Source organism: Geotrypetes seraphini, chromosome 4 (genome assembly GCF_902459505.1).
Source record: "Geotrypetes seraphini chromosome 4, aGeoSer1.1, whole genome shotgun sequence".
NCBI lineage: Eukaryota > Metazoa > Chordata > Amphibia > Gymnophiona > Dermophiidae > Geotrypetes > Geotrypetes seraphini.
Window position 1 is genome coordinate 132,068,792 of NC_047087.1, and position 22,915 is coordinate 132,091,706.

Sequence of the window (22,915 nt, forward strand, 5' to 3'; positions counted from 1 at the left end):
TTTTTTTTTTTAAATTATTTCAAACCTAACAGAATTTAGAGTGAATTATAGCAGAAAGGTTTATAAATGTCTGGCTCTTTGGGTACAAAATAACTCTCTGAAAACGTAACCTCCTAATGGGATGAAATTTGGCATGAGGTATAAACAATTAGAAGACACATCAAGTGAAAAAAAAAAACCAACAAAACGGGCAAGGTCAGAGCAAGAGGTTCCAGAGAATTAAGCTCTTCCAAAAATGGTTCAATGCTTTTCTGGGGGAGAAGAGTTCCAGATTATGCAGCAGAGCGATTTTCATGCAGTGAAACACAATGTGGAGGGAGAAAAGATTCTCGAGTACCAAGAACAGTGCTGGTCAAAGTACCTAAATACATTTTTATCCCAACAACTTTATTGTTTTACAATTCAATCCATTTTGCTTTTAGTAAAACTAAATTTTGAAAATGACTGTCAACTCATGCAAGTGTGCTTGCGAGTCATTATTAAACCACCACAGCTGAAAAGGTGTTCAACAAATGCACTGGCAGAACGTGATTGCTTGATCTGATTAACATGTTCCTTCAAATCAGACCAGGCTGCAATATTACTGATTTCTTTTGACTGGTTTTGCATACATTAGTCATGGGAATCTCTATCTGAAATACTTGACTTCTTTATAGCGAAGAATACTTTTATCATCATTGTCATTATCAACATTAGAAGCAATGCAGTCTAATTCATCACTTACATCTTCATCATCATCATCATCATGGTGGCCAGTTATAGGTGGCTTTCACAAAATTAGAATCACTGTCCATTACAGGGGATGACCAAATTTCAATTTTGGTTATGGAGCCAAAAAGGCCCAAAATTCTTTTTCTGCCTGGTTTTAGATTTGGCAAAAAGTCTATGGCTATGATTTTGGTTTAAGCCCAAAATGACCCTGTATTTTTGGTGGAAGCTGAAAATTTTGTACTTTGTCTTGCTTATCTTCCTCTCTCCCCTTCCCCTCCAAACAGGAGTTGCCTTCCCCCTGTACACCTGTAGGGAACTCTCTAAGGCCTATCTTATGGTCCTTGGCATTCTAGGGGTGAAGTCAGGACAGAAGTTTTCCCCAGTCACTCCTGTTCACGCTGGCTCTGCCCTCAAAATGGCTGCCATTACCTCTAGTGGCAATCTTGCAAGACTGCTGCAAGAGGCCACAGCAGCCATTCTGACAGTAGAGCTGACATGGGCAAGCGTAACTGGGCACTTCTAGGTCACAAGGGGATTGTAAGGTAATCCTAAGGGGGGAGGAAGCTACTCTTTTTGCATTTTTTTATTTTGCACAATGCAATTGCAAGTAATGCAGCTGTGATCTTCTGTAGTAGTATATGGTATATAAGAGTGCTCCAAATAAATGCTTTTGCTACAAAGTTTAGCAGTAACTTAGGTCCATAAATTTAGGATGAAACGCTCCTTAGGAATAAGCTTCTCTATGGAGAAAGACTTCAGATGTCACTTCAAAAGTGGCGTAAAGTGAGCCATTGTAAAAGCACTGCAGCTTTTAGCTTCAGTTTTCATTAGCTGAGGTCTATGTGAACAGAGGCTATTTTGCTTGGAGACAAAATCTGATCTTATTATTTAAATTATTATATATATTCTGTCTTGGATACTATTGGGATAATTCTAAAGAATATCCAGGCTCTGTTGGGTATGATGAAGATGCAGCGTTTTAACCATACTTGTGGCACGCAGAAGCTAGATTCTATGACAGAGGAATCTGCAGTAATTGTAATCAAGTACAAGTACTGGTCAGCTTATAGTATTAGTAGGGAAATGATATTACAATGAAATTAAGTTTATACATTAAATAATAATTTGAGAAATGTATTGCTCAATTGTAATTTGAGAAATGTATTGCTTAATTTTAATTTTTCACAGCATATAGTCCTCACATTCAGTAACATTCTGGATTGTGCATTAGGCTGGTATAATGTCTGCAGAATAGATCAGTGTCTGGACTTCTTTACCATTTATTAGAAAGAAATATATATCTTGCTTGTCCTTTAACTAAATACAAAACAGAAAACATCTCAATGCTATTTTAATCATGATTTTTTACATGATCTCACAAAGATCCTGTTTCAGAGGATATTTAACTACATTTGGGAACTTAAATGTTCCAGACTTATTAAGAAGTGTTTGTTAAGTGGCTCTCCCAGTTGACAACCTGTGCTTGCAGTTTCTGGGAATGGAGTTTAGCAGAGGGCTGCCAACTGCTAGTTCTGACAATCCCTATGTGGACCTCATTGGTTCACATTCAGACTACCAAACCTTAGTTTAACTGCAGTTTTAGTTTTGGCTGAAAGAGGATGGGACTTGATATACCGGTATGTATGTTTGTTTCTGGGACAATGGAAGGTTAAGTGGCTTACCCAAAGTCACAAGAGCTGCAGTGGGAATTGAACCCATCTTAGGGTTGCCAGATTTCCTCTTTAAAAAAAAAAAAAAAAAAAGAGGACACCTGACCCTGCCCCATTCTGCCCCCTCCTATCTCCTTTCCAGAGGTTTGCACATTCACGGATGATGATGCAATGATGACACGGATATGAGCCTGCATATGATGTCATTGCGTCAATGTCCACGCATGCGCAGAAGGCCTCCAGATGTGGCCCAAGCTCAGGGACTTCCGAAACCCATGTTTTGGAAATCCCTCTAGGCATTTGGACAGCCCTCTAAAAAGAGGACATATCCAGGTTTTCCCAGATATCTGGTCCAGCTCCCCAAGTTTTCAGGCCACTGCACTAACCACCAGGTTACTTCTCAAAGTTTTGGCAGCAGTTTTGGTTCTAACAATTTTTCATCTGATGGCAAACTGAATATCTTCAAGAACTGGGAACCCTTCATATTTGGAACCAGACAAGCAAGCTTCTTCTCTAAAGACTATCAATTTAGTGGATAGTCACCCCAATATAAAATTTTCCATCAGATGACCAGAAGTCTATTGTGGTAAAGACATATCTGTTCATCAAGAATTGCTACCAGCTTCAGATTTATCTCCATTTCAAAGTGACCCAACTCATCACTGTTCTGTTTGGTTGGAGACAAGTAACCATCCTGGGATGCATTGGGAGGGGCTGGGCAGGGGTCTACCGGACCACTAGAGAATAGGGTTTTTTTTAAAAAAAGATAAGGTGGGGTTGTGTTTTGCCAACCGCACAGCTCTTATGAGCATGTCTCAGGAAATTCTGTCCCCATTAGTGACAAATGCTCAACACTAACAGCATGCATATAATTTACATACTGTTAGTGTTGAGGATTGGTCGCTAAAAAAGACCAGTGCTTCTTCAGCGCTGTAGAGGAACAGAGCTAGGGTTTGTGCTTTTAGCCTATAGTTTCTTTCTTATCTCTGTGACCACAGCACTGTGGCAAGAAGTGTTTATTACTAATTTCTAATCCTAGACATAAGATCTCTATTCTTCCATTTTATTTTAAATTCCATTTTTTATTTTTTATATTGTGTGACTCCTTGTGTTCATTTTGCTGTGGAAAGATCACACACAAATACAAAATAAAAACAACAAATACATTTTTGTTTAATACAGTTTTCGTGACTGACACATCCTCTATAATAATCCTTTAAGCGCACATGTGCACTTAGGAGGCTGTGCTACCTGATTCGTGCTGTGTCCCTCTGTGGCCATATTCGGCGGCTTGATGAGGCGTGTGGGGTGGCTTGATGAAGTGCGCAGGGTGGCTTACAATGGCTGGCGGCGCGGTGTGGCTTGAGGCGTGTGTGCCGGCTTGGACGGCTAGTGGCGCGTGTAGGAATTTTAGTGGCGGTTTTGGAACGGCTGGAGGGTGTTGTGTCGGTACTGCAGGTGAAAGGCGGATGCTTTGGGGGGAGGGGTGTGCTGGGGGGCAGACAGCTTTGCTCTGGTGGGGGGAAGACAGAAGGGGGCCACAGAGAGACAGTCAGGGAGTTGAAAAGGGGGCTGCTTTGGGAGGAAGGGGTGTGCTGGGGGCAGACAGCTTTGCTCTGGGGGGGGGGGGAAGACAGAAGGGGGCCATGGAGAGACAGACAGGGATGGCACAAGAGAAAAATATAGGCAGGCAGGGGACCAGAGAGAGAGACAGAGAAACATAAAGAAAGAAAGACAGGGGGCCAGGGAGAGAAACAGACAGAAAGAAAGACAGACAGACAGCAGCCAAGGAGAGAGAGGCAAAAAAAAAAAGAAAAAGACATACAGACAGCCAGCGTTCAAGGAGAGAGAGAGAGAGAAAAAAAATAACCAGACAGTGGCCAAGGAGAGAGAGAGAGAAAAAGAAAGAATGACAGACAGATAGGGGGCCAGAGATACAGACAGACAGCCAGCGTCCAAGGAGAGAGAAAGGAAAAAAAAACCCAAAACAGACGAACAGCAGCCAAGGAAAGAGAGAGAAAGAAAGAATGACAGACAGAAAGAATGACAGATAGACAACGTCCAAGGAGAGACAAAGAAAAAACAAAACCAGACATACATCTACTCTAGCACCCGTTAATGTAACGGGCTTAAACACTAGTAGGAAGATAAAAAGACTGGCCTGCAGTCACACAGGATCCATGGCAGATGGGATATACAGTAAATTCCAGGTAATAAACAGAAATATTAACAGACTTTTTTATTGGACTAAATACACTTTTTGATTACCTTTCAAAGGCAATACCACCTTCTTCAGATCAGAAATGAGCAAATGATGACAAATATCTGAATATAGTGACACATAAAAGCATTCTAATGAAAGTGTATGTGTGTTTGGGGGGGAGGAGGAGTGAACAGAGAGAGATTGATGGGTGATCAGAGGGTGACAAAGCAGTATAAAGTTATGATAGGAAACCCAGATCTTTGTTAAGTTAGGTCTAGTGTGTGTCAAAATAGTTCATCATTTTAACTTCAAAAACCTTATACTCCTGGATTGTCTTAAAATTTCCTTTTAGTATTCTCGCCGTAAAGTCATCGATGCACTGCTCTGATCTTGCAAAATGCTTCCCTACACACTCTGGTTGGTTCTGCAGTGTTTAATGTGGTGCCTAAGTTGATTTTTGTCTTTACCATCTGGCCTATCTCCTCAACATAGCATCCTTCACATTTTTTGCAATGAATGATACATACTACAGTTGAAGAATTCCAGGAACTCCAGACTAGCAGCTACATGCTATAACCAGTAGACCTCCTGATGTGATAGCTCTGGGGCACTGGTAAAAAAGCATTCTCCTACCTATCCCTCCTCACCTCTATTGCACAGTCACAGAAATACTGAAAACATTAAGAGAGGCAGCACGGAAAACATCCTAAAATAAAAACTCTTACTTACAAGGAGAGCTCCTCCTCCCACGAGGGAGTCAGAGGGTTCTTTGCAGCTGTAGTGACGAATTTCTGGACAGGCTCATTAAGCCGAGCTACACACAAGGGACTAATGTTTCCTGGAAAGAGAAGGGAGGGGAAAAAATGCAAAAGGAAAAGTTCATCTAAAAATGAAGCTCTGAAAGAAGCCTGGTGCAGAAAATCCACAGACCTTCGTTTGTCTGAACTAGTGCTGCCCGATTCACGATTCGAATCGGTTCACCAATTCATTTCGGGTGAATCGATTCGAATCGGTTCAAAACAAAACAAAAAAAACGTCTTCCCGATTCGCCTGCTTTAGGGGGCGAGGGGGGAGGGTCAGTCGGGAAGTGCTGCTGTCAGCTTCCCCCCCCCTCGGCATCCGGCTTCCAGCTCCTGGCTCCCACCCCTCTCGGCCTTCCGCTCCCCCCAGCCTCTCCGCACTGTTTACCTTCCAGCCGGAACAGCCTGCAAGCAAGATCGCAGTGTTAGCAATCTTAGTACCGTTTCAGAGCTGGTTCCTCCGTCGTGGTCCCACCCCTCCTCTGATGTCAGAGAAGGGGCGGGACCACGATGGAGGAACCATCTCCAAAGCGGTACTAAGATTGCTAACACTGCGATCTTGCTTGCAGGCTGTTCCAGCTGGAAGGTAAACAGTGCGGGGAGGCCAGGGGGGAAGCGGAAGGTCAGGGGGGTGGAAGCCAGATGCTGGGGGGGAGAGTGAGCAGTCTTTCAGGGTGGGACAGGCAGGCAGGCCTTCAAAGGGGTGGGATAGGTTTTCAAGGGGGACAAGCCTTCAAAGGGGGGGGGACAGGCCTTCAAGGGGGGGGCAGGCCTTTAGGGAGGACAGGCAGGCCTTCAGGGGTGGAATAGGCTTTCAAGGGGGGACAAGCCTTCAAGGGAGGGAAGGTAGGCCTTCAAAGGGGGGACAGGTCTTCAAGGGGGGGACAGGCCTTTAGGGGGGACAGGCAGGCCTTCAGGGGTGGGATAGGCTTTCAAGGGGGGACAAGCCTTCAAGGGGGGGAGGCAGGCCTTCAAAGGGGGACAGGTCTTCAAAGGGGGGGACAGGCAGGCCTTCAGGGGTGGAATAGGTTTTCAAGGGGGAGACAGGCAGGCCTTCAGGGGTAGGTAGGTCTTCAAGGGGGGGGGACAAGCCTTCAAGGGGGGGAGGCAGGCCTTCAAAGGGGGGACAGACCTTCAGGGGAGGGGGAACCTGGTATAGAAATACAGGGAGGGAAGGGGGGGTTCAAAGAGATGTGCATATGCTGGACTTTGGGGAGGAAGAAATGGGTCTGAAAATAAAGGAGAGGGAGCGAGGGTCAGAGATGATGGACAATGGGATTTAGGGAGGGAAGGAACAGAAAGGGAGAGAAGTTGGACGCAAGGGATGGTGTTTAGGGGAGGATAGAGATACTGGATAGGAGGGTAGTTGGGAAAAGAAAAGGAGAGATGGTGGACCCTGGGGTGGTGGGGAAGGAAGGAGAGATGCTGGATGAAAGGGTAGTTAAGAAAAGATGGATCTGTGGAGGGAGACAAAAAAAAAGGAAAGATGCCAGACCTCCTGGGGAGGGAAGAGAAACGGAAGTGAAGGACAGAGATGGAAGATGGATGGTTAGCAGGGAGAAAGAAGAAAGAAGGAGACCCTGGCAAGCAAGTTATCAGAAGACAACCAGAGCCTACGACCAACAAAATTTGAATAATGACCAGACAACAAAAGGTAGAAAAACTAATTGTATTTTCTGTTTTGTGATTACAATATGTCAGATTTGAAATGTGTATCCTGCCAGAGCTGGTGTTAGACCGCAAACGTGAGCTAGGATTTAATAGAGAGAGGAAAAGTCTTTTTTGTTTGTTTATTTTGTTTACACCACAGCGCCAGTGTGGTTAGGAGAAGGCAAAGGGGTGAAGAGGCTGTAAAATAAACCCACAAGGATGTTTGAAAAAACAAACAAAAAAAACAAAACAAAACAACCACCCAATTGGGCAGGAAAATCGAATCAAATCAAAAAACCAATTCAATAGGCTGAATCGAATCGAAATTTTTTTTCCTGATTCGGGCAGTACTAGTCTGAACCTCCTCCCCTCTCTGGACCAGCAGACTTCAAAACCCTGGGTTTAAGCAAGTATCGTATCATACAATATAAAGTGAAAAAAACACAACTCCATGGGTAAACTATGAGAACAGAGAAGGAATGTGGGGAAGGGACACTGGTCAAACCACTGTGTGGACAAATCTGTTTATTTAAAATATTAAATTTCAGTTAAAATTTGCACAAATTTACACATGAATAAAACAAAATGTGGCAGGCATGTAAAGTCCTTTGTAATAAAACATATACTGGACCCCAACATGGTCCATGTTTCGGCCACAGATGCTTTCCTCAGGGGTTGTAAAAAGTAGCCCAGTAGATGGCGCCAATTAGCACAGTTACTTACTGTAACAGGTGTTATCCAGGGACAGCAGGCAGATATTCTCTACATGTACTGTATGTACATGTGGGTGACGTCATCCATGGAGCCCCGTCGCGGACAGCTTTTCAAGCAAACTTGATTGAAGATCTCAAAATTTGCTATTGCTGCCCACGCATGCGTGAGCCTTCCTGCTCCCCTAGAGGGCACATCCCCTCCTCGTGGTCTTCAGTTCAGAAAGCTAGCAAAGAAGCCAACCTCGGGGAGGTGGGAGGGTTGCGAGAATATCTGCCTGCTGTCCCTGGATAATACCTGTTATGGTAAGTAACTGTGCTTTATCCCAGGACAAGCAGGCAGCATATTCTCTACATGTGAGTGTCCTCCAAGCTAACTAAAAAAGAGATGAAGAGAAAGTTGGCAATTTAGGCAAACAGATTACGCAAAACTGACTGACCAAACTGGCCATCGTGCCTGGAAAAGGCATCCAGACAGTAGTGAGAGGTGAAGGTATGAACCGAAGACCAAGTGGCAGCCTTGCAGATCTCCTCAATAGGCGTGGCTCTGAGGAAAGTGACAGATGCCACCATCGCTCGGACTTTATGCCCCGTGACCCGACCATGCAGCGAGAGACCAGCCTGAGCGTAACAGAAGGAAATACAAGCAGCCAACCAGTTGGATAAGGTGCGCTTGGAAACAGGACGGCCCAACCGATTAGGATCAAAAGAGATGAAAAGTTGAGGAGCCGTCCGATGCGACTCGGTGCAGGCAAGGTAGAAGGCCAACGCCCTCTTACAGTCAAGAATGTGAAGCGCCACCTCACCAGGATGAGAGTGGGGCTTTGGAAAGAAGGACAATGGACTGATTGAGGTGAAAATCCGAAACTACCTTAGGCAAGAACGTGGGATGAGTACACAGGACCACCTTGTCATGATGAAATACAGTAAAAGGCGGGTCCGCAACCAGAGCCTGCAGCTTACTGACTCTGTGGGCAGACGTGAGAGCGACCAGAAACACCACCTTCCAAGTAAGGAACTTCAGATGAGCCTTGTCCATGGGTTCAAATGGAGGTTTCATCAATTGAGCCAGAACCACATTAAGATCCCAAACCACCGGGGGGGGGGGGGGGGGCTTAAGAGGAGGATGAACATTGAAGAGGCCCTTCATAAATCGGGAAACCACCGGATGGACAGAGAGAGGTTTCCCCTCAAGCGGGCGGTGAAAGGCAGAACAGATGTCGATTTAAGGCCCGACCGAGATAAGTGGAACAGATAATCCAGCACGGATGACAAGGAGGCAGAGAAGGGTTCCAGATGGCGGTCAGCACACCACGCAGAAAATCTGGTCCATTTCTGGGAATAGCATTGTCGCGTGGAGCTTTTCCGAGAGGCCTCAAGAACATCCCTCACCGACTGAGAGAAACTGAGGGAGGAGGGCTTGAGGAGAGGAACCAAGCTGTCAAGTATATAGACTGTAGATTGGAATGCAACAGTGAACCCCGACTCTGAGACAGCAGAGAAGGAAAAACAGGAAGAAGCAGAGGCTCCCTGACACTGAGCTGAAGGAGCAGGCCACCGAGGAGCTATCAAGATCATGGTGGCACGAACCAACTTGAGTTGTACCAGAGTCCTGAGAATCAGAGGAAAGGGAGGGAACGCATAGAGGAACCTGCCCGTCCAATCGAGAAGGAAAGCATCCGCCTCGAGATGATCTGGGGAGAACATCCTCGAGCACAATCGAGGCAACTTGTGATTGAGGGGCGAAGCGAACAGATCTACCTGTGGAGTTCCCCACCGAACAAACACCTGCCGCAGAGTCTGAGAATGGAGCGACCATTCGTGCGGCTGAAGAAGGCAACTCAACTTGTCTGCCAGACAATTCTGCTCGCCCTGAATATACACCGCCCGAAGAAAGATGTTGTGGCTCAACACCCACAGCCAAAGACGAAGGGGCTTCCCTGCAGATTGATAGGGAACCCGTACCCCCTTGCTTGTTCACGTAATACATTACCACCTGGTTGTCCGTACGCACCAGGACGATGCGATCCTGTAGCAAATAACGAAAAGCCACCACTGCGTTGTAAATGGCCCGGAGCTCCAGAACGTTGATGTAGCAGCGATGGTTCACACTTGACCAAAGACCCTAAGTCCGAAGGCTGTCAAGATGCGCTCCCCAAGTGTACGCCGAGGAGTCCGTCATCAGAACTTTCTGATGCGAAGGAGCAAGAAAAAGCAAACCTCTGGACAGATTGGAAGAGTTGGTCCACCAATGGAGCGAGCGTTTCAAGGAAGGAGTCACCGCAATGTGTTGGGAAGCGGGATCCCGATCCTGCCGCCACTGAGACGCCAGGTCCACTGAAGAATACGAAGATGTAACCTGACAAATGGCGTGAAGTGAACGGTGGAGGCCATGTATCCCAGAAGGATCATCATCTGCCTGGCTGAAACCGAGGCCTTCTGCAATACCAGCTGACTTAGCCGCAGGAGGACGGCCTGCCGAGGCAGAGGTATAAAGGACCGGAGGCGGACCATGTCCAGCACGGCCCCGATGAACTGCAGGGACTGAGAGGGGCACAACTGGGACTTGGGGAAGTTGATCTCGAACCCCAGACGCTGAAGGAAGATAATAGTCTGACGGGTCGCTGAAATAACCCCCTCCCTTGATGGAGCTTTGATAAGCCAATCGTCGAGGTACGGGAAAACCTGAAGGCCCTGCGACCGTAAGGCCGCCGCCACCACCATGAGGCACTTCGTAAAGACTCGTGGGGACGAAGCAAGCCCGAACAGGAGGACCCGATACTACAAATGAAGCGAAGAAACCATCGAGAAGCCGGGTGGATCGGAATGTGAGTGTAGGCTTCTTTCAGATCCAGGGAACACAACCAGTCCCTCGTCCATCAAGGGATACCAAATCGGAAGCGAAATCATGCAGAACTTCTCCCGAACAAGGAACTTGTTCAGCTTCCGCAGATCCAGGATAGGACGAAGGTCCCCGGTCTTTTTGGGAACCAGGAAGTACCGGGAATAAACGCCGGAGCCCCATTGACAAGGAGGAACCTCCTCCACCGCCCGCAGGCGAAGGAGGGCATGCGCTTCCTGAAGCAGTAGGGGCAATCACGCCCTGTTGGAAAGAGACTCTCCTGGAGGCCTGTCCGGCGGTAAACGGATGATGGAGAGGACCCAAGAGTCCGCAGTAATCTCCGCCCAACGCTGAGAAAAGGCATGGAGTCGTCCCCCGATAGGAAGAGGGGGAATTTCCAGGGCAGGGGAAGGCTAGCCTCCTCCCGCCGGGCCAGTCAAAAGGACGGTGGGGCCTTGGTCACTGCAGGGGTTTGAGGTTTAGGAGGGGCCCACTGCTGTTGCGGACGCCGAGGAGGCGGATGAGAAAACGCCAGCGTGGACTTCTGCAGATACCGCCCGGGGAGGCAGCCGGTAGGACTTGGGTGGAGCGGGCTTCGCCTTAGCCTGGACAAAAGAAGCAAAGGAGCGTTCATGTTCGGAGAGACGTTTCGTGGCAGCCTCAATGGAATCATCGAACAGCTCATTTCCCAGGCACATAAGATTAGCCAACCGGTCCTTCAGGTTGGGGTCCATGTTGACAATGCGGAGCCACGCAAGGCGACGTATGGCAACCGCAAAGGCCGAGACCCTGGATGACAATTCGAATGCATCATAGGAGGCCTGAAACATATGCAGCCGATGCTGCTATAGCGTCTCCACAAGCCTGCAAAACTCCGCACGGTGTTTGGAAGGTAGGTCGGCCTCGAAGGATGGAAGGGCTTTAACACACCACTTAAGATAGGATGTAAAGGTAAAGTTATAATTCAGGACTCTGTTCGACATCATGGAGTTCTGATATAAGCGTCTCCCAAATTTATCCATAGTCCGGCCTTCCCGGCCCGGCGGGACAGCCGCATATACCTTAGAAGGGTGAGACTTCTTGAGGGTGGACTCAACCACCAAAGACTGGTGGGAAAGCTGAGTCTTCTCAAAACCCTTGCAGGGTACCGTACGGTACCGAGACTCCATTTTGGATGGAATGGCCGGGATCGCATAAGGAGTCTCCAATTTGCGAAAGAAGGTCTGTTGCAACACCGGATTTAAAGGAAGCCGCAGGGACTCCTGAGGAGGGTATGGAAGCTCCAACTCTGCCAAATATTCCTTGGAGTACTTGGAATCCGACTGGAGGTCCAAGTTCAACGCTTTCCCCATGTCCAGAACAAATCATGCAGGAGACCTCTTCAGCTGGCAGGTCTTAGCATCTCTGCCAGCAAAAGTTTATTTTTAATATGGTGGTGGTGGCAACAGAGAGGAGAAGAGGGAGAGAATACCTGGCCCTCTCGGTCCACCTTTGTCCCCCACACTCCAAATGGTCTTCTGGCTATGCTTTGCCTTCATAAATCATGCCCTAAAGGAGCTGTGATAGGCCTCAGAAGAGATCTCCTTTGCTCTTCCATTTCAGGGGGTGGGAGAGAAGGGATGAAGGTCTCAGCTTCTGGCTCCTCAATCCAAAGAAAAATTGTCAAGGCTTTTTCTAGAACTTCCTTTCCACTGAAAGAGGTTTGCATCTTGTACATTATTTATACCTATTTATATCTAGTGTTTAAGTGGAATATAAATATTTCTTTCTCCTCTCTTAGCTATACCGCCAAATCTTAACATAGTTCTCAGTGGTTTACAGCAGTAAAATTTCAAACAAATAAAAAACATAAAAGGAACACCATAAAAAAATACAATTGTGCACAGAGAACATAACACACCACATAACATATAAATATTAATTACACCGTGCATTTAAGGAATGCCTGAAGAGAGAGTGGTTGATCATTGGAACAAGCTTCCAGTGCAGGTGATCGAGGCAGACAGCGTGCCAGACTTTAAGAATAAATGGGATACCCATGTGGGATCCCTACGAGGGTCAAGATAAGGAAATTGGGTCATTAGGGCATAGACAGGGGGTGGGTAAGCAGAGTGGGCAGACTTGATGGGCTGTAGCCCTTTTCTGCCGTCATCTTCTATGTTTCTATGTTTCTATATATATTTGAGTCTAAGTTTTCTCATAAAGATAACAGGGTAGATTCTGTACCATCCTGCCCTTCTCTGAATTCTTTATGTTATCTTATTATTTCTCTGTATTTTATTATGTAGTACACTGCCTTGAAGCTTCTTTGGAAGAGAGTTTATAAGGTTGGCAAATAAATAAATAAGGGAGGGTACAGCTTCCAGAAGGGACAGTGTACTAGATAAGATCTATACAGAGTTACAAAATACGTGGAAATCAGAAATGATTTCTTTTCCATGTTGTACAATGCATCTGAGGCACTGATGCATAACATAGGATGAAGATATAGCTGCAGAAAGATATCAAATTAACTCTCATGTAACCTTGAGGCCAGTGCCTTTTTTCACCTTTTTACGTGAGTTTGGAGCTGCAACTTGATTTCTGGTGTGCCCTCACCTGGAGTACTGCGTCCAGCACTGGTCACCATACATGAAGAAGGACATGGTATTACTCGAAAGGGTCCAGAGAAGAGCAACTAAAATGGTTAAGGGGCAGTGAGAGGCTAGAGAAACTGGGCCTCTTCTCCCTTGAAAAGAGAAGACTGAGAGGGGACATGATCGAAACATTCAAGATATTGAAGGGAATTGACAGTAGAGAAAGAGAGATTGTTCACCCTCTCCAAGGTGAAGAGAATGAGAGGGCACTCGCTAAAGTTAGAAGGGAAAAGATTCCATAAAAACATAAGGAAGTTCTTCTTCACCCAGAGTGTGGTAGAAATCTGGAACGCTCTTCCGGAGGATGTTATAGGGGAAAGCACTCTTCAGGGATTCAAGACAAGGTTGGATAAGTTCCTACTGGAACAGAACATACGCAAGTAAGGCTAGTCTCAAATGGGGCACTGGTTTTTGACCTAAGGGCCGCTGCGTGAGCGGACTGCAGGGCACGATGGACCACTGATCTGACCCAGCAGCGGAAATTCTTATGTTCACCTAAGCTTTTAATACATAGGATGATTGACTATACTGTACACTCATTCTGCACCAGGACCAGACTGCTACATATACAGACTGCTACAAATCAGTTCCTTACATCTTGTTTAACTGTATAATCAACTTGCCTGAATCTAGCCTCTCATCTGTTTATCCCAACAAACCCTGTACCATCTATTTTGTCCTCATCTAAAAACTGCACTTGGCCCCTCGGCTGTAGGATAAGCTGTATTGTAGAAAAGCCTTACCATTATATCTATGTTATTTGAATTAGAGAATGACATGGGGCCAAGTTTACCCAGACCCTGCAAGAACTCATTTTTCCATCCTGGCAAATTTTTTTCCTGTCCCTGCCCCATTCCTGCAAGCTCTGTCTTCATCTGCACCAGCCTCAAATACTTTAAAAGTGTTCAAGGCTTATGCGGTTAAGGCAGCTTACAGGAATGGAGCGGGGTCAGGGTCAGTGACAAAACTTGTGGGAATGGATCAGGGAAAAATGTGTCCCCATGTCATTCTCTAATTTGAATGTTCTGATGCGTACTTATTAGTTGTTTCATAAGTATTATGCAGACATTGTATTATAACTCTCTTATTTGAATTTCATTGCTGTTATAAGTATATTTTTTAAACGTTCATGGAAATCCTATTATTTTCAATATGCTGATTTTGAGTTTACCTCACTCATTGTATTTGTTTATATTTGGGTCTTTTTATGATTGCTATGCTGTTAACAAAATTATTTTATCTTGAATTGTACTTGCTGTACACCACCTTGACTGAATCTCTTCAAAAAGGCAGTTAATAAATCCTAACTAACAAATTATTTAATTAACATGCCTTATTTCCAGTTTTTCTAGAAAAGGTAGAAGGTTCATGACATCATCATCATCATGGAGTTCTCTGTATAACAATGTGATCGAGTTCAGAAAAAGACCTTGTTTCAGAATGCTTTGCCAGGGTCACCAGATGAGGTTGCATTTAGACATTCAGAGTGAGTAGAAGGTACAACAGGGTCCTGGGTGGCGCAACTAAGAGCGCACTAATGTTTGAAACCCATTGGAATACAACTATTTCAAACCAAATTTTCCCAAATCACAGGAAGATTCTGAAGGTAAGTCACAGGGACTCACAGATCCTCTTTGCTCCTCCCTATTAATCTGCCCCAGCCAAACTAATCCCTCTAGTGCTGTTTCAAACAGACATAAAAGCAGGCTTTCCCAAAAAGACAGTCAAGGATAAGGATTTGGATTTTAACTTGCCAAGTCAATGTATAATCCTAGACATCCTCCTTACTTGCAGCAAACTACAATTTTATGTCAAGTAGAAGTTCTGTCAATTTAAACAAAAAATCTTTCACAGTCCTTGTCCCCTCCAAAAGCTCCAGAGCATGCCCCCCTAAAAACCTCATACATCAACGATATCCGAGACAGTGACCACATAGAGCCACATAGAGGTATCAGTGAGTTTGCCCAACACTGTTCCAGAAGAATCATACCTGCAATGTCCTGGCTGGCTGGCAATTGGGCAGTAATATTCTTCACCTGCAACCTGAGTTCATGGATCCGTGGAGGCTTGGGAGGGCTCATCCCCCGCATAGTAGTCCCTACGCTCTGCATGTTCTGTGGAAAAATGGAAAAAATGCTTGAGGCAGAAGAAGCCTGGAAGACACAACAGATAGGTTCCAAATTTATTTAAAATCCAATAAAACGCCCTTTTGGATGACCTTCTAGGTGGTTTAAAAACTACTCTAAAATGAAAATTTAAAGAATGCTATATATGGAGGAAATTATTTTTCACTCAGAGAGAGCTCTGGAATGTGTTGCCAGAGGATGTGGTAAGAGCGGATAGTGTAGCTGGTTTTAAGAAAGGTTTGGACAAGTTCATGGAGGAAAAGTCCATAGTCTATTATTGAGAAAGACACGGGGGAAGTCACTGCTTGCCCTGTATCAGTAGCATGGAATATTGCTACACCTTGGGTTTTGGCCAGGTACTAGTGACCTGGATTGGCCACCGTGAGAACGGGCTACTGGTCTTGATGGACCATTGGTCTGACCCAGTAAGGCTATTCTTATGTTCTTATGTTAGAAGAAAATAAAAGTAAAGACATATACAATCTAAAAACAGAAGAGCAAAAAGACCATAAACACAAAAATAAGCATAGAAGTACTTATTGGGATTTATTAACTGCCTTTTGTGAAGAGATTCAACCAAAGTGGTTTACAAAATATTGAATAGTAATCAGGTGCTCTTTAATTATTTTTCTTATCTGTCCCGGCAGGCTCGCCTGGGGTAATGGAGGGCTGAAAGTAACTTGACAAGAATCACAGGGAGCCACAGGCTGCCTGTTCAATCTGGCCCCAACCATCAGAGCACAAGCCAAGGTTAAAAACTAAGTTCCAGAAACATCTTGAAACAGAAAAGATTTAAAATACATAACATAACTTTATTTTTCTATACCGCCTTCATCAGAAGAATTCTAGGCGGTTTCCACAAAAGAAAAAACTGGACAATCAGTGAAATACAAAATAATAAGAAAAGGAATACAGCCTATTAAAAAAGACATTAAAAATTTAAAATTAATGGAGTAAAATTAATTATGTTAAAGATAAAAGCACAGATTAAGAGATAATTTTGTCAAATAATACTGTCTTGATTTCTTTTCTAAAAGCGCCACAGGACAGCATGGCTCCGCTGATATAATTACCCAACCAGGACTGTTGTTTGCTTGCTTGAAAAGCAAGCATCCTGTTTAAATAAGACCTAAGTTTGCAGCTTAAAATCTTTGGGTAAGCAAATAGGTTACAATTCCTGGTTATCCTCATGGAGTTATATAGCACAAAATGAGATAGCAGGTATGTAGGTGCCAATCCCCAAACTGACTTAAAACAGAGGCATGAGAATTTAAACATTACTCGTGCCTCCACTGGTAACCAGTGCAATGATAGGTAGTAAGGACTGATATGATCGCTTTTCTTCAGTCCAAATATCAGGCGAACAGCCGTATTCTGCACTATTCTTAATTTTCTGAAATGCTTGCAATGACTCCCCAAATGTATATAAAGTCATTGCATTCCAGAGGAGCGGCCCAGCCACACTAAATATCCTTATTCATACAGGATGAAGACTAATAACCAAAATGGGAGTGTGTGGTGCAGTGGTTAGAGCTACAGCCTCAGCACCCTGAGGTTGTGGGTTCAAATCCTGCACGACTCCTTAAGTCACTTAATCCCCATTGTGCCAGGTAAGTTAGATGGAGTGGGAGCCCACTGGGACAGTTAGGGAAAAATGCTTGAGTACCTGAATAATTTCTAATCCACATAGAATTGCAGGATATGCAGAATATAAATTATTATTAAAAAAAAAAAAGATAGCACTACCAATTGATTTTGTGAAACTGATTTAAGAGATCATGTAGGAGTATATAGGATTAACAGTCTTGATAGGTAAAATGGAATATCTATATGATGCAGTTTGGGGAAAATTCTATAAAGGTGCCTAACTTACCCCTTCTACAAAATCACGATAGCAGTTTTTAGTGCAGGCCGACGTGCTGAATGCTCTGCGCTGCTCCCAACACTCATAGAGTTCCTATGAGCGTCAGGAGCAGTGCAGAGCATGCAAAATGCTGGCCTGCGCTAATAAACACTATCGCAGTTTTGTATAAGGGGGTGAGGGGTTAATTAGTAAATTGGCTTCAATAATGAGCTTTAACAAGCTCATAATTGAAAAAAAATTTGATTGGGAGATAGGTGTCTATCTTCCTAGGTGCGATTCTACAAAAGATAGGTGCTTATTGTCAGCCTAGAGGCCTCTGGGAGATTATATCAATCTAAATCTGGCATGGGAATGCAGATAGACTCTGTGTGCAGTAGCCCCGATTGAATCATGGCTAGCTAAAAGGTGTTAATGCCTGATTAAGAGGGTGCTTAGGATAATGGTGCACAGATCAAGCCAGAGACTTAATCCCATCAGGTTTCTCACCCTCCTTTGTCTATTAAATTGACCATTGTCTCAAACAGTTTGCAAGTTCTAAACAGAAAGATACTGGGAGATACAATATTTTCTCTATTCAGAATAAGATTCCAAGGTATAAAAGCCTGCTCTCTGCAACACACATGGCTCTCTCTCTCTCTCTCTCTTTTTCTATGCAGCTATCAATATCGCTCTCTTTTTCTATACTTCTCTTTATTTATCTAACACGAAGCTTCCTAGAACTACAAGCTTCTATGTCCCTCTCTGCCTCTGACCTCTGTAAGGCAGTGAGACTGCTTGCTCTCTGCTTAAGTGTAATGCTCTCTGCTTAATTGTAATGCTTATAAATATTACTTTTCTGTAAGCCTATTTCTATAATATATTCTTTATATAATCACCCCTGGCTGTGCTTCTTATTTGATTCTATCCCTAATGAAACTTCTGTGAAGGAACTGAACCTGGGACCTGGCGTTTGTCAGTACGCCTTTCACTTAACCCCTACCACCTAATATTGTGGGGGCCACTTTCAAACTGACATTTTGGGGGCTCTGTCTCGGTCCTTCCTGATGATTTCATTTGGGTAAGTAGAATTTAAGTTTTTTTTATGCACTGTGCAATAGGATTATGTATAGACAGAGTGATATAGAAATCAAAAGTCCTTGGAAAACCCTTAGATTGATTGTACGTTAGACTGGATGACACACTGTTGAAAAGTTCCAGTAATATTGTGGGGTTTTATACTTGGTGAGATTTTATTTCAATTTTTGATTGATAGACAGAGTGAGATAGAAATCAAAAGTCCTTTTGGAACCCTTAAATTGTTTTAGACTGGATGACACAATTGTGAAAAGTTTCAGTAATATTTTGGGTTTTATATTTGGTGAGATTTTACTATCAAAAGTCTTTGTAGTTTACCTGTGCCAGTTTGCATTGTATGATTTGCTATTATATGCTTGCTAGGGTGTTGCATGTAAGAATATTTGAGCTGCTCTGAAGAAAAGCAGGGTTCAAAGTGAAAACAGTCACTCAATTAAGACACGCCACATCTGTACTAACTTTTATTGTTTTTACCTTGTGCTTTTAATTCTATTTCTTGTCAGTCTCTGCCCTGGTGAAAGGCCCAGTGCACACTGGACTGGAACTGGCAGCTGACACCTCTGCTCTTCTATATTTTATCCTGCTAAACTTCTGCCTGTAAATTTCAGGTAGTAACCAGTGTGGGCAAGTGTGGGCATAAGTGTATTATTTTATGCCAATGACTCTTGCCTAACACGCTTTACCTCGCTTTTCTACCTATTAACTAAAGTCTCCCTCCTTCATAAGTGGGAGCATTTCAATCTCAAAGGCTACACACAGACAGGGACATTTAGAAGCCCATTCTCTCTCATGAAATATATGAGCAAGGCCCACGAACCAAGGCAGACTTCTGCAGCCTCAAATATGAACCCTTTTGATTTTCAAGAACTCACAGATATTGTACACAAATATTTTGACAAGAAAGGGGGTCCATATGAGGGTAATTTTCCAGAAAACACATGGCACGATATTCAGAAACAAATGGGGTAGGGGTTAAGTGAAAGGCGTACTGACAAACGCCAGGTTCCAGGTTCAGTTCCCTCACAGATGACTCACCAGGAAGTAGAATAATAGACACGACCAGAGGTGATTGCATAAAGAATATATTATAGAAATAGTCTTACAGAAAAGTAATATTTATAAGCATTACAATTAAGCAGAGAGCATTACACTTAAGCAGAGAGCAAGCAGTCTCACTGCCTTACAGAGGTCAGAGGCAGAGAGGGACATAGAAGCTTGTAGTTCTAGGAAGCTTCGTGTTAGATAAATAAAGAGAAGTATAGAAAAAGAGAGCGATATTGATAGCTGCATAGAAAAAGAGAGAGAGAGAGAGAGAGCCATGTGTGTTGCAGAGAGCAGGCTTTTATACCTTGGAATCTTATTCTGAATAGAGAAAATATTGTATCTCCCAGTATCTTTCTGTTTAGAACTTGCAAACTGTTTGAGACAATGGTCAATTTAATAGACAAAGGAGGGTGAGAAACCTGATGGGATTAAGTCTCTGGCTTGATCTGTGCACCATTATCCTAAGCACCCTCTTAATCAGGCATTAACACCTTTTAGCTAGCCATGATTCAATCGGGGCTACTGCACACAGAGTCTATCTGCATTCCCATGCCAGATTTAGATTGATATAATCTCCCAGAGGCCTCTAGGCTGACACTTATCACATGGTACCTAGCGGCACCTAACACCAAAATAAGCATGTTTAGGGGTGGAGAAAGACTTAGGCCCTCTTTTACTAAGGTGCGCTAACCGATTAGCGCGTGCTAAATGCTAATGCGTGCATGTTAGTCTATGGACGCGTTAGCATTTAGCGCGCGCTAATTCAATTAGCTAATCGTGCTAATCGGTTACCGCATCTTAGTAAAAGAGGGGGTTAGGCACCACTAGGATTTAGGTGCCTATAATGTAGGCCTTTAAAACCCTGGTCTACATTACAGGTGCTTAAGTTTTAAGTCAGGTGCCGCTAAGTACGATTCTATAATGGACACCTTAGGGCTCCTTTTACAAAGGTGCGCTAGCATTTTTATCGCACGCACCGGATTAATGCGCGCTAGCCGAAAATCTATCGCCTGCTCAAAAGGAGGTGGTAGCAGCTAGTGTGCGCAGCAATTTAGCACGCGCTATTCCGCGCATTAAGGCCCTAGCGCGGCTTTGTAAAAGGAGCTCTAAGTGTGATTGACAAGGAATAGGCACTTAACTTTAGACTCTTATCTTTTTTAGGTACCAATTACAGAATCTGGCCCTTTAAAAATTACATTAAATCCACAAAAAGAGGATTGAATGATGACCTCCCAAGGGAATCAAATCTTAGATAAAAGTCAATTTATTGGAAAAGATATCAACTTTTTATCTAAGATTTGGTTCCCATGTGGAGGTCATCTTTTAATCCTCACTTTTTGTGGATTTGCTGTTTACATCGTGAGGATTTCTCTTCTATTTTTGGTTCACACTTTATAAATTAAGCATAGGATCTTAAAAATAATCCTATGGTTAAGAGGGAGCTAGTGCTCTGATTTTAATTAAGCAGTTATATGATCAAATTTTCCTGAATTTGGCAACAATTTCACAGCCATATTTTGGACCATCTGTAGCCATTTTATCTCTGTTATTCGTATAAAATTTGTCCAATTATAAAGAGCATGGAAGTTGGCTGATCACAGAAGAGAGCTTTAAAACATGGAGGGCTGAAGTAGAAAAAGATCCTTATAGAATATATCATTCTTAATTTGTAAAAATTCCGTTCAACAACACTAGAAATCTGAGTAGGTTCAAATATCACTCCTAAAATAGTGACAGTTGGACCTAATGCAATTCTGATACCTGTTATAAATAGTGGGGCTTTGAAGTTCAGGTGCTAAAATAGAGAATTACTGCAGAATTGGCAAATTCAAGCATTAGCATTAAAGCTTCCTAGGATTCACCCTGTGTCCTGTGTGTCTGTCATAATTAGACTGTAAACACTTTCAAGCAGGGACTGCATACATCTGGTAGCCCTATAGAAATAATAAATAGTAGTTGCAGTAGTAATAATAGAATACAAGGACGTGGGACATTTATTTTAATAAACTGATGTGGAAAGCAATATAGGGGAGAAAGGAAGATATGTGGGAAAAATATATACTGAAATTCACAAGAAGCACCTAAAATACTACTATTTAACAATTCTATAGCGCTGATGGGCATACACAGTGCTGTACATTATGACATTAAATAGACAGTTCCTGCTCGGAAGAGCTTACAATCTAACTTGGACAGACAGACATGACATAGAGGGTTGGGGGATGCAGAACCCAATGTGAGAAGAGTTAGGAGTTGAAAGCAGTCTCAAAGAGGTGAGCTTTTTACTTGGGACTTGAACATTGTCAGGTTTTAGGCAGTTTGTTCCAGGCATATGGTGCAGCAAGACAGAAGGGACGAAGTCTGGAGTTAGCAGAGGAAGAGAAGGGCACAGTTAGGAGGGACTTACCAGCTGAGCAGAGTTCACAAGGAGGAACATAGGGGGAGAGAAGTAAAGAAAGATAATGAGGTCGTCAGTGCAGCCAGCACTCCTTCAACATCGGGACAGGCAGTCCCGCTGCTGTCCGCTCCAGCCAGCTGAGGGGGTCCTTCGGAGGAGCCTTAATTGCCGGTTCAGCCGGGAGGGAGCCTGTCGTCAGTGCAGCCAGCACTCCTTCAACATCGGGACAGGCAGTCCCGCTGCTGTCCGCTCCAGCCAGCTGAGGGGGTCCTTCGGAGGAGCCTTAATTGCCGGTTCAGCCGGGAGGGAGCCTGTCGTCAGTGCAGCCAGCACTCCTTCAACATCGGGACAGGCAGTCCCGCTGCTGTCCGCTCCAGCCAGCTGAGGGGGTCCTTCGGAGGAGCCTTAATTGCCGGTTCAGCCGGGAGGGAGCCTGTCGTCAGTGCAGCCAGCACTCCTTCAACATCGGGACAGGCAGTCCCGCTGCTGTCCGCTCCAGCCAGCTGAGGGGGTCCTTCGGAGGAGCCTTAATTGCCGGTTCAGCCGGGAGGGAGCCTGTCGTCAGTGCAGCCAGCACTCCTTCAACATCGGGACAGGCAGTCCCGCTGCTGTCCGCTCCAGCCAGCTGAGGGGGTCCTTCGGAGGAGCCTTAATTGCCGGTTCAGCCGCGGTACGCGGCCCGCGGTCGCGAGCCTCGGGTCGCGAGCCGAAGGGGCGTGGCTAAAGGGGCCTGCCCCTTTTGAGCCCCTTCGGAGTCCAGAGGACCAGGGAGCAGAGGTATCTAATTCCTTAATATGGGCAAGAGGAAGGTTAAAGCAAATCAATCTGCTACAATGACGGGCCCGATGGATCGTCATCTTATGCTTCCTGGTTTGTCACATGTTGAAGAGCAGGTAACATTAGATACTCAAGCTGTCTCCCTATCCTCAGGGGAACCATCACTACCTCCTCAACCATCTTATTCCTTAGGGTTAGAAGTATCTCCTCTCCCTTTTAAAGAGGGAGTAACTTCTTCCCCACAATTATCTTTATTATCTGAACTGGAGGTTTCAGGACAATCCTTGGGGCAAGCTAAAGAACTAATTCCAGTACAGATGAGTACTGGGCTAGGCTCAGTTGTTATCCCTAAGGATAAAGTGATCACTCTAAATGATATTTGGCTTAGCATTAATAGAATAGAGACATCA

The 22,915-nt window shown here is 44.4% G+C and overlaps 1 protein-coding gene across 1 annotated transcript in view; it reads right to left on the reverse strand.

Moving 5' to 3' along the window:
• C2CD2 (C2 calcium dependent domain containing 2) overlaps window positions 1-22,915 on the reverse strand; it is a 103,640-nt gene that overhangs the window by 20,876 nt on the left and 59,849 nt on the right. The window contains exons 6-7 of the mRNA XM_033941444.1: window positions 15,213-15,336; window positions 5,314-5,422 (exon numbers count right to left, since the gene is read on the reverse strand). Of these exons, the coding sequence (XP_033797335.1) occupies window positions 5,314-5,422; window positions 15,213-15,336 (233 nt within the window). The remainder of the gene's footprint in view (window positions 1-5,313; window positions 5,423-15,212; window positions 15,337-22,915) is intronic.